This window comes from Ailuropoda melanoleuca, chromosome 1, assembly GCF_002007445.2.
Source record: "Ailuropoda melanoleuca isolate Jingjing chromosome 1, ASM200744v2, whole genome shotgun sequence".
NCBI classification, from domain to species: Eukaryota; Metazoa; Chordata; class Mammalia; order Carnivora; family Ursidae; genus Ailuropoda; species Ailuropoda melanoleuca.
Window position 1 is genome coordinate 177972804 of NC_048218.1, and position 14773 is coordinate 177987576.

General features: G+C 32.9%; 1 protein-coding gene across 12 annotated transcripts in view; it reads left to right on the forward strand.

Moving 5' to 3' along the window:
* FOXP2 (forkhead box P2) overlaps positions 1 to 14773 on the forward strand; it is a 552780-nt gene that overhangs the window by 393787 nt on the left and 144220 nt on the right. For 11 of the 12 annotated variants that reach the window (XM_034670891.1, XM_034670886.1, XM_019802209.2 and 8 more), the window contains one exon: positions 5076 to 5165. In XM_034670891.1, coding sequence (XP_034526782.1) covers positions 5076 to 5165 — 90 coding nt within the window. Of the gene's footprint in view, positions 1 to 5075; positions 5166 to 8826; positions 8885 to 14773 lie in introns of those variants that run through there. The other variant, XM_034670929.1, reaches the window with a different exon arrangement.

The window sequence follows — 14773 nt, forward strand, 5'->3', positions numbered from 1 at the left end:
TGTAAAAAATATTTTTTAGCAATTAGCTTTTTTCCAAAACAAACTTAGTCTAATTATGGATCAGCCATGATACAATGAAAGGTCAATAGCTACAGATGCATAATTTCACTCTGATAGATTGCTGTTTGAAAATAGGATATGACAATTAGATGATTAATTTTCTTCTATTAAATAGCATTATGAGACTTCAGATTACATTTATCAGTATATTCTCTTTAGTGGGAACATATTGCAAGGCAAGGCCAAACAGAATAGGAATTCATATCCTTCGTGGAAGGATCCAAATATGCTTTTTATCAACCACACTTCTGAAAATAATTAGACAATGAAATTCTGTTTGAAAACTTATTTTACGTTCAGTATTCAAAGTAACGTGTTAAAGACATCACATGTTAAAGGTTAAAACGTGAGTATGAGGAGCAAATTTTTGAATGTCCTGCTGGCAATTTTTTTTTAAATTTTTTTTATTTTTTATTTTTTGGTTCTGGTTATCTGCAAAGTATACACCCCTTGTCAGTATAACTAGGGAGTGCCTGTGTAAACATTCTTGTTTTGCCTGTTCCACATAATCGTTTCTTGTATCATATTTCTTCTGACCTCGCTATCTGAAACCAATTACAGGAGATCCATTTGGGCTGCATCTATTTTCATAAGAAGCCTAGGCAGCAGTGTTTTTCTCAGAGATGAATATCAACATCAAATATGCTTCTGAGTGCTTTGTTATTTATGTTTCAGAGAGATTTTGTAGCCTTCAGCTCTCAAGAATGTGTCATGCTGTGCTGTTTATACATTGAAGATATTAATGGGTGTAGATGTCATTTTTCATTTTAATGTCTCAAATGCAACAGGCTGATAGGTTAAGCATTCCTATTTTTATGGGGAGAGATATGAGTGATGTCTGTTTTCTCCCAAAATATACATATATTTACTTTGAAAAAAAAAAGAAGTTATTTATAAACCTTAGAATACTCAACATTTTTGGTTTCACTGGGTGTTTCTAAGCTATTCTCAAACAATTTTACTCCTGGTGAAAGTTTTCAGTGTTCTTAAGAAGAAAACAGTATTGATCTGACAGGTTACAAAGCTTTTTTACTCTTAATTCTCATAATGACCTCCTCACTAGAGTTACTCTCTGCATATGAGATTCACAGGTAGCATAGAATTATTACTGTTGTGGAAGGGTGATATGCTTGAACTTTGTTTTTCTTACAGAATTTTAATTTATTTGAAATTAAACAGTACTATTGGGAATGGTGTTTTCAATAAATATTTTTTAAGTTTTTATTTAAATTCCAGTTAACATAAAATGCAGAGCATATTTTAGAGCAAGATACACTGAATTCTGAAAAACTTACGCATTCCCACACCTCTGCAGCCTAACGAAAAGTGTATCTTTAATCTATTAGAAAGGTTTTTATTCATCTTTTCAAGATATTTTAATTTAATCTGATTCCAATTTTTAAAATGTCCTACCTTAATTTTTTTTAGCTTTACTAAAATTAGATAACTTCATTAAGTAAAGTGCACTCTTAATTCAAAACAAATGTGTTTTTGGAAACTAGATAGGGTTGGCTGCCTTAGAAACCTCTTTCTTGTTGTTCACTAGAATCACATTCAGTCTATTAAAGGAGATTTTGTAAACATCTTTTGCCTTTTGTTCTAAGGTTTGTTTTTGTTTTTGCAGAGGGTGGGTGATCATATAAATACCTAAACATCTCATAGAACTTAATGCCTGGCCCTGGAATTTATCTTTTCTATTTACCAATTTAAGTGGGCAAGTGATTTTCAAATTAATATTTTATGTAATTTGACACCTAACACCTTATATTGATGAAAGTATTTTATCTCCTAATCTTTCATCTTTTGCTTCGCTACAGTAATAAATTACAAAGATGAACTAAATGTCTCTGAGCAATTGTTTATTGAAATTCAGTCCTAAAATGATATCCAGAATACTGGAAATAAAAATGTCATGCGATGCCTGCAGTGAGAATGCAAACTGCCAAAGATTCCTACTTATGAGTTTTAAATCATTCTGATCTCTTAGAGTTGTTTTTTGTTCTCCCACCTCTTAATGTTTACTCTAGCAGTCTCTACTGCTATTAAAAGAATGTGGAGATAGTGGTCCTTTTTCACAGGAATTTGTATTAAAAGATGATCCTGGACTATTTTAAAGATAACTCTAAATGTGTACGGAAACCAAGGTACTTTAAAAGTTTATCTGGCCATTGGTGGTATTCCATTATAATTATTACTCCTTTAAAAACAGTGTACATGTATGCTTTTGTCCAGTGAAATTTTCGTGAGCTGCAATTCTAATAGATCTAATTTTCCAGTGTCTTTCTATAGCCAGTGGATGTTATGTATTCCATTGGGTTACTTGTTTGGGCTGAGGCAAATGAACATCATGCAAGGTGATAAAATGAATAGGACTGTAGGCTTGGGAGACAAGAGCCTGAAATTTTGACCAAACTGTGCTACTGCTTTGGACTTTAATCAAGTTATTGTTGTATTGGTCCTTCAGTCACTTGTCTGCAGAACATGCAGGCTAGGCTAAACAGTCTGTAGGGTTTATGTCTAGCTCTAGAATTCTTCAGTTTATTTGCAATAACTGGTCAAATGATCAGAATGTTAGAAGAGTTCAGAGTTCCATCAGGTATTGTTAGAGTATATGGTGAAACCCAAGTCAAGGACATCAGAACACTTAGCCATAAAAACAATATATATTCAGTGGTAGTTGTTCCATTCAAACACTTACAAATTCAAACATAAAAAGATTATGTTGTAGGTTTTTTTTTAGGTTTTGATAAATGAATATTCTCTCTTTACAGGTGAAAATAATTCATCATGGTGCCGTATGTTCTCCTTAACTAGAGTTTTACTCATTGCTATCTAATGGTTTCTTTGATGGGACACAGACAGTATGGCCCACTGGAATAATGCACTCTGGCCTGGAAGCAGGAGACCTTGAACAAAACACTTGATTACTCTAGGCCTCATTATTCTCATTTGCTAAACCGAGGGCATCAGAAGATGATTCCTAAGATTGCTTTTAGTCCCAGCCATTCATGATTTCAGGTTTCAGAACTGTGTTCATTAGAATCCTCTAAGAATAATAAATGGCTACAGAATTAAATATAAACTACCTAAGAGTACATGTATACTGAAATAAACTAGTGAACTCAAAGGAAAAAAACAATCTTATGGAAAGATTAGGCAAAGTTGTGTGGATTTTGGCATCAAAGGCGAAAATAGTTGACAGATTTTTTTTTGAGAGTTTCACATAGACACAACACAGCCTAAGTCACACTATCGTAATTTCCACTTGAAAAAATGTCATTTGGAGTTTTTTTCATAGGTTACGATTAAAAAAGGAGAGTTGTATTATTTAGAATATTAAGTGTATTTTAAGCTAAGTTTTGTGTTAATAAAGTATTTGTGGAATTTTTTATTTGGTCTTTTTTTTTCACCGTGAACTTGATAATAAAATTTCTTGAGTTCACTGGAATGTGCCATCCTTAGAAACATTTAGGTTGTAATTCCTTGAAAAACTGAAAAAACAAAAGATTGCTATGAGTGAGTGTTTCCAAATGTAAAAAGTGTGCTTTACAAACTATGCCAGATCCTGCTCCGGGAAGACAAATCAGTGTTGTTAGGGGATGGTGCTAGTGCCTTCAGTTTGTTTACTTTGGTTTCTATGTCTGCCTGCCTTCTCAGAAAACTTGCTTGGAGCCAGACTGTAGCAGCCCTCTCTCTGTCTTTTCATAATTGATCAGGGGATGACTGCCTTCCCTGAGGGTTAAGACGTGGCAACTTTTTCTGTTTGCTCAGCATCTCAATGCAGTAGTTCAAACATTGTTCACACCAGCTGGCAGTGTAATGCCATATGCACATCTTGTCAAAGCAACTGTTGTCATGGATACTAGAAACTCTCTTAAAAACCAGATCATTGATTCCAATCAAAATTGTACTTTTTATCAGCTTGGAATCTCAATTATTAGAGTAGAATATTGATCTAAGATATTTCTCCCATCATGTAGAATTTACCTCGTAGTCTAAAACACTGAATAACAGTGTAGGGCAATGATTTATTTTAGTCATATGTGTTGAAAAATTTCATCATTAGTGTACATTGAACGCAGTTATTGGGAGAAAAAAACGAGTTTGCAAAATAGAGGCTCTTCAAAAGTTTTTTTTTCCCCTCAATTTACACTGCTACTTTTAAAACATCTCAATATGTATTTTTTATGGCACTCGTTTTTATATAAGTTTATATAATACACTCACCAAACTGTCTCTCCTCCTGTAAAAGAAATGCTTACATTAATTCCTTATGTTAAGTTTTATTTTCCTGAATGGGGGAAAAAAACATAAAAATAAATGAAAACATCTTCTATTTTGATTGGTATTCTGTCACACATAGAAACAAACCTGATTGGTTGAGTGGTAATTTCTTTGTTCTCTGATTTTGCTAAGAATGCAAATGAAAACCACTCAATTTTATTTGGCATTAAAACTGCACTTTATTTTGTCAAAGGAGAGGTTTCCCCTTGAATTGTAAGTACAAAAAAAGTGTTTTTAATCTTTAGTGAAAATCCTTATTAATTCACTTTCAAGATAATCTGATGTTGATTTGTCAAATTTAATTACAGCTTCCGGTAACACTTGAAGTCTACTGCTTTTGCTTCAAAATTGTAATATGAAAATGCAAATTGAATGATAATTTAAAAGGGAGTGGGCATTTTAGTTGAACACTCAAAGACAAGTTCCTTGTGGAAATGAGGTTATTGATGCAGTTTATGATTTTTTCCTCTTTAAGCACTTTAAACAAATTAACTTTATTTCCTGCAGGATTACATGGATCTCTATGACTTTAAGTAAAGTTGTATATGTGTGATATGTGGAATTTTTATTTCACATTAGAAGATCTTTAATAATTCTTTCTAGAAAGGAGGATGGGAAAAGGGGTTCTCATACATTGAAGCCTTTTACTGTTAACCAAGATATAATCAGTTATTGATAATCAATTTACCTTTCAGCAAAGTATTTAGATATTGCCCCTTTTTTACTTCTAGGCTCTCCAAGCAGCAAGACAACTTCTCTTACAGCAGCAAACAAGTGGATTGAAATCTCCTAAGAGCAGTGATAAACAGAGACCACTGCAGGTTAGTAAAGCATCTTGTCCTTGGGATCTTATTTTAAAAGATGTTCATAATGATAACAAATGTGCAGAACAAGTTGTATACATTCAGAAAATTTTTTCATTTGCATATGTCAGTAATTTTAATTCAAAAAGAGAGCTCATTTTATCTTCTTGAAAGGAAAACAAAATTTCTATTCCCATAGATTTCAAAAGTCTACAAGGTCACTTATTACAAAAATTATATAGAAACCACATTTGGTATATGTAAGCGTAAGAAGTTTTGTATAAAACTCCCTTGTGGGATTTTAACGGAATTTTATTCACAAATAAGTTAAAGTAAAATGTGAAATTTCTTCCTTAAAAGCAAAACCATAGTAAGATGGTATGGAAGGAGACAAAGCAGTCTTAGACAACCCTCGCAGTTGTATCCAAGTGACAAATGCAGAAAACCTCCAGGGTTGCCAAAAAAACTGTTTGAGTTTGCCAAGGAGTTATTGCTGTTGCTACAGTTATAAAAACACATTCTGGAGTTTGTTGTCCTTACTCACTATGTTTGTCCTGTGAAACTGATAGTATGTATGTCCTTTAAAGTAACTTTTTGTTATATAATATAACCATTGTTTTATATAATCTTACCCAGAGTACATAGGACACTGTTTGGGAGGAAGAAACATTTTTAGGGTGTAATTATTAAATGTTTGGAAGGTAGAATCTGAGGTTTCATAAAACATCTCTCAAAATGTTTATCAGCTCTGTTGAAAGATAAGCAATGCTTTTTCCTGATCGTGGGCTATGTATATGTCTAATAAGGTAAGCTTAGTTTGAAAAAAAAAAGTAAGCATCTTTCTTGTTGCTTTATTTTACCAAAATAATCTTGGATTTTTTTTTTTTAATGGCCTAGCTGTATATTTTTATTTTCAGGTGTACTCCCAGATGTTAGTAACTAAGTCTTATATGGTGGCGTCCTGAAGCTTAGGATGTATGACAGAGAATTACAGGCTACTGTTCTACACAATCCACAAACTACTTATTATGTAAAAACTGGATTAAATTTTTGGTCCCTAGACAAATTCGAGATGAGAATATATATTCTTGGGAACAAACCCGTTTGCAGGAGGAGGATGGGAAAAAGGAGGACTTGTGGAGAGGGGATGTGTTCCAACAGTCTAAAGTTCAAATGTCTGCCATGAGGCAAATGTTGTATTGAATCAGCCTGAGTTTAAGATTCATTTTATTTTTTTTAATAAATGTCACACTCTTTTGTTTGAACTAATCAGTAATTTTATGGCGACACAACTTCCTCACCATCATCTCTCCCCAAGTAATGCCAGTGATTGGTGTCTTTCCATCGAACTGTCTTATTCCAAGACAGCCTCTCCATACATTTGCATGACAGAGAAAAATTTACATAGAAGTCACAGAAGATAGCAAATGAAATGTTTCCTTCACTGTGGCTTCTGAGTGGGAATTTTGCACTGTTGTTGGCATAACAGAGGAGGGTTAGATGCTGGCAGCATAAGCCAAAGGTAGGAGTTTATTGTTTTGACTATTGGAAAAACACTACATACATATTGTCCTAATTCTGTTTTAGCCTGTCTGTTGACAAAATAGGCCAAGTAGTTGTTCCTTCTGACCCAAAGCTAAGTCCAGTAGAAGTTTCTTTATTGCTGGTTACCAGGACATCTCTGGAAAGAATGGCTGGGCTTTAGTTTTTTTCTTTCTTTCTTTTTTTCTTTTTCTTTCTTTCTTTCTTTCTTTCTTTCTTTCTTTCTTTCTTTCTTTCTTTCTTTTTTTGTTATTGTTGTATTGGAAGGCAAGATTTGATACTTTGTTTAACTAAAATATACATAATATTTCTTAGAAAACATACACATATAATGTAGGGATGTTAGTGACTCTAAAATCAGAAATTGTTGCTTATGTACCAGATGTTGTATAAATAAAATATTGAGCAGAAGTCCTCAATTTTGTTATTTTATTGTGTAAGGGTGATTGAAAGTAATTTAAATACCTTTTAACTATTTCAGATGCTAACCATTACTACAAAGACTTTTCTTGTGTCACTTATATTTAGTATTTTATGATGCATATTGATATGAGTATATCTCTATGTAAAACTAGCATTTTTAAAATTATTTTGTATTTCAGTCCAGTCTAATGCCAAAACATCATAGAAATGAACAGTTGGTTTTTATGAATGAGAATTTAGAAATAATGAATGAAGACTTATCTGTTCACCAAAATATATACTGCTATTAATGTGAGCCTAAAGTTTTAGTATTTCATAGTATTTGGTGAGTTTAGCAACTGTAAACATACTGCTATTGTGTTGAAAACCTAAAAGCATTTTATACTAGTTTACATATGTTGTTAAATGAGGGTATTAGGTAATGCTTATCCTTGCATCTGCAAATGCTATTTAATGTGAGTTGCACTATTACCACTTATGTTAAAGGGCTGAATATTTTTGTTAAAAATTTTAACCATTTAATATAAGTTTAACACTTTAAAACTTTAGTTTTTTTCCACAGTCTTGTTCTTTTTCTGCTTAAATAAGAGTTTAACCAATCTTTCAAAATAGAGTTGGTGTAGATTATGTCTTAAAATTCCTAAAGATAATTGAACATGTTTCAAAATCTGCACTTGCAAAGGCTAGGTATTTGGTGCTGATCATAGATCATGGTGGTTTGTGTTTTATCAGGCATAACACATTTTTAGAGGACCAAAGGAGCATATGTGTTTTTCATTTTAAAATATAGTTTTGATGGAGAACTGTTTTATAAAGTTTGAAAAAATACAGATTTTTTTAAAAATCTGTTTTAATGGCTCAAGTCACAAGAACAATCTTGTTACACTCAACTGATTTCTTTTAAATGTTGAGAAGTGGTAGCCAGATTTGAAGTGTGACATGATAGAGAGTCTATTTCTAGAAGACTAGTATTTATCTACTACTACTTTTTCATTTACATTTTTTCAGGGTTTTGTGCTATAGATGGCATAGATATTAGCCTATCTAATACAAAATGGAAAGAAAAAAATCACATCTGACAAGCTTGAGTACGGATTGTGTAGTAATTTCACTTTCATGTACAGGTATCTGAATATATATATTTGAAACATGTTTACATTTCCCATTCATTACATAAAACACCAGTTGAATAGGTCCAATCAGTAGGTACATTGATTAATGACATATTGATGAATAATATATAAAGATTGTGATGCAAATAGGAGCTGATAGCAACCTAAGCATTACCAGATGTTTCTTCTTTACATTCTTACTATGTACCCCAGAAAACATACATAACACCTGAAGATAACCTTTTATCTTGATTTGTGATATTTATTAATATCTACTCCTGGCAATTCATAGACTTGGTATACCCATAGTAGTCCATAAAAAGAAAAGTTAGCCAAAGAGAATAAGTAATGCTTTCAATTTCATGAAACTAATTTCCAGTTTAAAAAGAGTAGATTTTTTTACTCTTTTTAAAAACATGCATGCACACGCACACAAAGACATACATTTGCATATGCATATGCACACATGCACACTTCAAGAAACTGTAAATCTTTAATCTTTTTTGTAAAATACATTATCAGTTTTCTAGCCTATGACAAATCTACTTAATTTAGTTTAGGTATGAAAATTGGTCGCATTATTGTTCTTGTTACATTTACAGCCATGAGACAGACTTGTGGTTCTTCAACAGCTGTGCAGAGCAGAGACGTAAATTTAAGGTAAATGACATTGCTTTGCTATCTTAGATGAATATTAGTATTAGTATTGTAATCACTTCCTTCATTGTAGGTTAAAATCTAATATAAGGTTATCTTTTCCAGTAAGTAATTAAACATTTTTTTAAATAACTGTGTTAAATAGTTGAAGATTGGAAGAATAAAAAGCAAAAGTGAATTAAACTTAGGGGTCTTATTCTGACTCTGCCACAAACTAGTTACATAAGTTTAAGGAAGCCACTCAACATTTTTAAAATAAAGACATTGGACTGACTGATCAGCAAAATATTATAATCTGTGCTTACAGATTTATTTTTTTTTGAAGTAAGTTATAGGCATCTTAATTTTTCAGGAATAGCTGTATCTTGCTGGGTATTAATTTATGAGTTAAGGAGTATGTTTGTTTGTTTCTTATAGTTACAAAGCACTTTTTTATTAACATACCATAGCCAAAAATAATGTTTTGGAATCAAGGTATTAAATCTCATATACATGGAAACCACTGTGCAAGTATCATTTTGTACAATATCTGAGGAAACTTTGTTCTGTTTAATGCCTTGAACTAGTTTAATAAATTAATTTTAGGAGAAATATAAGCTACACGAAGAATTATTTTACCTATGTATTTACTTTAATAATCTACATTAAAATATGTTGTGCAATTTAGCGAATTTCTACCTTTCTCTACTTCTTCAGTTCAAAATGCTAAAACTGACATCTGCAGACAAAACAAATTCTGCAATAAACTGATCAGCACTTCTAAAATTTCAAATTCTGGGAAAAAATCAAGAATAAAGTATAAAATATAATTAATGAATTATATATTCTGGGAGAAATTTCTAACTGTAGGTACAGAATTAGACATTGATAAATATGTTTAGGAAATTATAAAAGTTCATGCATGCAGTGGTAAAAAATAATATTGAATATGTTCTCTTCAACATAATTTCAGATTTCTAGTATTTAAGAATTAGAGAGAAGCTAAAACACATTTTGTTTGAAATACTGAAAGTAACATAATAAAGAAATTTGCAGTATGATTTGAGTAGGGCAATGTAAACTGATGCAGAAAATTTAATAAGATTTTTTTAAGTTTTTTTGTTATTTATATTTCCTGTGTATCAAAAAGTTAAGCAGTAATTCTAATACATTGTTTTTATATCATAAATCATAGATTTTAAAAGAGTTTAACTTAAAAACTGTTCACAAGGACTGATTATGCCTTGTGTAGTCCTGATTTTCCCATTACAGTAGAGAACATTTCTTAAAAGGCAACATGAAATAGGCCGTTTTACAAGAATGTTGCAGAACAAAATCTTCTCAAAATACTGTGGTGTTACCACCTGTGGCCAGCTGCTCAAGGCTGACACCCTGTGGAGGAGGCTCTAGGATGTCTAGTCCATCATTGCTAAGTGTCCTTGTGTGGAAAACTTGTGTATGATCTAATCATGGCAGGTAGGAGAAAGAACATGTGTTTTGAGTCTGAAGCCTACCTTGCCTTTAATTAATTAGTAGGACTTAGGGTAGAGTCCTTGGAGTCTATCTCTTGGAGGCTGTTACCTCATCTCTAAAAAGGAAATAAGGATACCCATCTTGCAAGATTATTATGAAGACTACAAAAAATATTATATATAAATATTATATAAAGCACTAGCGTAAATCCTTGCACTTATAATGAGTTAATAAATAATTCCCATTGTGATCAGCTCCAGCAAATTGATATTTAATCCAAGGTTATAAATATTCTATAATATGGTTCCTTTTCTTTGGCCAGAATTTTCACTATTCACTACATATGCCTAATTTATAAGAAAACAACAGTGAGAGTTTTAGGTACTACTCAAGTATCTCTCCGTTCTAGAGGTCCCCAAAGTATCCATATTTCAGACTTGCCACATATAAGCTTACATTTTAATGTTTGCCTTTCCTACTAGACTGTGAGCTCTTTGTCAGCAGGGACCATGATCATCCTGCTCATCTCCAGTGCCTAATGATGCCTGGTGAATAAATAGAGCTCAATAAATACTTGTATAGATGCTATGAACCCTAAATGCCAAGCTAACGAGTATGTACTACATGGTTTAGGTAGCAGGAACCTTAAAGGTTTTTGATAAGCATGTGATATGATCAAAGCAGTGTTTTGTGAAGACCTGGCCAACAATGGAGCATTTGGAGGATGTTTTGGGGGAGGGGAATTGCAAGGGATCTAGAATAAGGATAAACTTTTTAAAAATTTATTTAAATAGGCATATGATGGATTGAGCCTTAGACTTTTTGAGTTTGAGGTAATGGCAAGAAAAGCAAGTTGAAGTAGCAAACATTTAGAAAATTAGAACTTGACTGAGAGGTTATAGCCAGAGATAAATATTTGTGAAATAATCCAGAAGTGAAAGATGAATTCATGAGAGTGGAGAAGATATCTGGGAAAGATGATTTACCAAGAGGAGCTCAGTAACATCCACATTTTTTTAGAGCAAAAAGGAAAAGAAGCAGAGAAAGGAAAGAAAAAAAAAAAAAGACAGGAAAAGAAGAACCAGATTAGCATTTAATATATCAAGGAAGGTCAAGGAGCAGAACAGTTTTTAAAAGGTGGAGCTTGTAAACCGTAACAAGCAATGTTCATGAGGATGAGCATTTTCATACATACAATGTTGAATTGCAACATCGGTGATTTTTAGTCCCCCTCTTAAATCTTTGTCATTCACCAGTAACTCTTAGGATCTGCAGTACTAAAGTGATCAATAATGAATGGGGAAAAAAAACTTTAATGTGAATGTTAACTGGAAAATGGAGAATTAGTAAATATACTTCTATTTCTCAGATTGCTGTGTCTCTAATTGTATAAGTAAATGTATATTGCATATCTAATACTGAATTCCCATAAATTCAATCTGGAAGAAAACTGCTTTCTAGGAGGTTAAATTTTCCCTTTTCTTACCTACCCAAGCATGTATTTCATTGTGTAATCCATTAGGATTCTAAGAACATATTCCCTTGACTTCTCTATCTTAACTAAAGTGAGAGGAAGAAAGAAATAGAACATTAATATTGTTAAGGGAGCTCTCCATAGGATTTAAGACTTAGGCTGTGAATTTTATTTTAAGATGTTTGGAGGTGTTGTACAAGCTAAATTGAATGACAAAGTGAATAGTGTGAGTACATGATTAAAGACAAAAAGTGAAATTATTTTGAAATTCACTTACATTTAAGATTCCTTGTGTGTCCTCAGTGGATTTTATTCATATGTTTCTATCATCCTGCATTCTACCTTTCCAGTTGGTTTTCTTAAAATTTCTCTACTACCTTCAACTTTCCTACTGTACTCTTTCTTCCTTTATCTGTTCTTTTCTCTCATCATGTAATCTTGTCCATTTTGCTTAATCCGTATCCCTTCAGTCACAGATTGAGAAAAGAGTAACTTTAAATACCTGTAATTACTTAATTCTATCTTGAACATAAAAGATATTCTAGCATATCATCTTATCAATAAAATAGGAAAAGTTTGCTTCTTCTTACAATCCAGTATCTGATATTTAGTTCTTATCTTGCCCCAAGAGAAGTTTCCATCTTGCTTTTTTAAGTTGTAGTTTTAGTATGAAAGTAACTCTGCTCTTGAATATCTCAGCTACTTAGAACCTTGGGGCATTTCATTTAGTGCTAACATGCTCCTGTTACTGGTAACATTTATAGGCGGCTCTTTAAAAGTCACCATCAGAATGGTTGCTGTTATTCCTTAAATCCTTTTGTCAGATATTCCAGAAAACTCACTGAGAGATGAATATTCAAACTAGAATTGCTTAGGATAGTTATATTAAATGGCCAGTTTTTCATGGAGATCTCAAGTTGTGCTGATTATGATTATTTAAATAACGCTGAATTTGGAAGCAAAGCATTTGAAATGATCAAACAGAAGTATAACGAATTATTCTTTCAAAAATATTTAAGTCACCCTACCTTAATATGAAAATCATATAAGCTCATTATAAGAATCTAACACATTTTAAGTTAAATTATGGTTGGGCACTAAGTTACTTTTCCCAAAGGCACTTAATAAATATTAATAAATTGCTATAGTGTAGTAGATTTTTTAAGATGAAAATTATGTTCTCTGATTAGATAAGGAAGAAACCACTCATGAGAACTAATTATAGTAGACCCTTGACATTCACAAGGTATGCATCCTGAGATCCTCATGAACCCTCAATTCAAGAAATTCCCAGTTCAAAAATATGGCACGATCTATGCAGGCTTCCTTCCAAATACTATTCTTACTCTGAATCAAGCTACCATTGTCACCTCCCAAGTGTAGTATAAGTTAACAGCTTTCAGCTTTCAATAAAGTTTACCTCTTGACTAATATCATTTTTTTTAAGAAGAAACTTTTTTTTTTTTTTTAACATCACAGGCTGTCCTACATCAATGAGAACAGGTAGAGAACAACAAAGCTACATTCATAAGAAGAATCTGTGGGATTGGAGGAGTTAGTTTATGTATGTGAGAAGTCAGTGATCTAAAAACTACATCAGGGCGCCTGGGTGGCACGGCGGTTAAGCGTCTGCCTTCGGCTCAGGGCGTGATCCCAGCGTTCTGGGATCGAGCCCCACATTGGGCTCCTCCACTATGAGCCTGCTTCTTCCTCTCCCACTCCCCCTGCTTGTGTTCCCTCTCTCTGGCTGTCCCTATCTCTGTCGAATAAATAAATAAAATCTTTAAAAAAAATAAATAAATAAAAACTACATTAGCCTCCTCCCAGCATGCTAGATTCAGTTTCATGGCCTGACAAATTGCGGAAGTATAATGCCTGGAACTTTGGAACTTGGTCATCTCAGAATAATCAGGCCAGTCCTCAACATCTGTGAACTTTTAATAATCCATTCTACTGGATCTTGCACTCTAGCATATGTGAGGAAGAATCGAGAATGAACAAATAAGTTGCCCTACCTTACTTCTTGATATTTTATGTGAAAAATTGAGAAAGGCTCTCAATATTAACATTTCCTCCTCCTTGATTTTAAATCTCAGTGACATTAATAAATGACCTGGAATGCTCTTTCAGAGTAAAAGTTGCCTGGAATGTTTTTAAGGGCATGCAGGAAGGCAGTGTCCTGGGGATGAAAAACCCTCTTGGAAGTTCAGTAGAGGAGTAGAAGCTTTATGTTAATGACCATGGGTTGTTGGGTGTTTGACCCAGGCATTCTGAGTTGATGTTTTAGCCCTGAAATGAGAGCTGTTTACATTCAGTTCACAGCCGAATAACATCCAGCTTACCTAAAGGTATTTGGTGGTTATATTTTTTAAAAGGCTTTGTTGTTTGTGGCGATTTTTATCGTTTTGTCAGTATAGACATAGAACAGGTGGTACCTAGTAGGTAAGCATTTTCATAACACAATATAGACAGAAAATTCCTTTGCACAGTATATAAATTCTTACACTTCTATTGCTAACACTTGCACTGCTATAAAAGCTGCCACCTTGATATCTTCTACTGCGAGTGCTACTGCACGTTCTCAAGTGACAAACCAAGGAACACACTGAGCATTATGATGTGCTGACATGAGGAAAATCTGTTGTCTTACAGAAAAACTCTAGTAAATTCTTCAATGGAGTATCTTTGTAAAAACAAAACAAACAAACAAAAACTCCACAAAGATAATAAAATCATTCTCTTCGTATTCCACCTTTCTTCCCATAGAACCAAGCATGTGACAGACATTTAAAACATACTAATTGGTGATTCAAATATGATTAAAGATTTAGTTTCTCAAAAAGTAGGGCATCTTTGCAAGTTTTCTCTTTTATTACAGGAGAACGTACTTCCCTTAACCAGTAATCACCCCTAGTCTTCTACACAGTCTTAGACTCCATTTAGACCAGTGGTTTCCAAATCCAAGA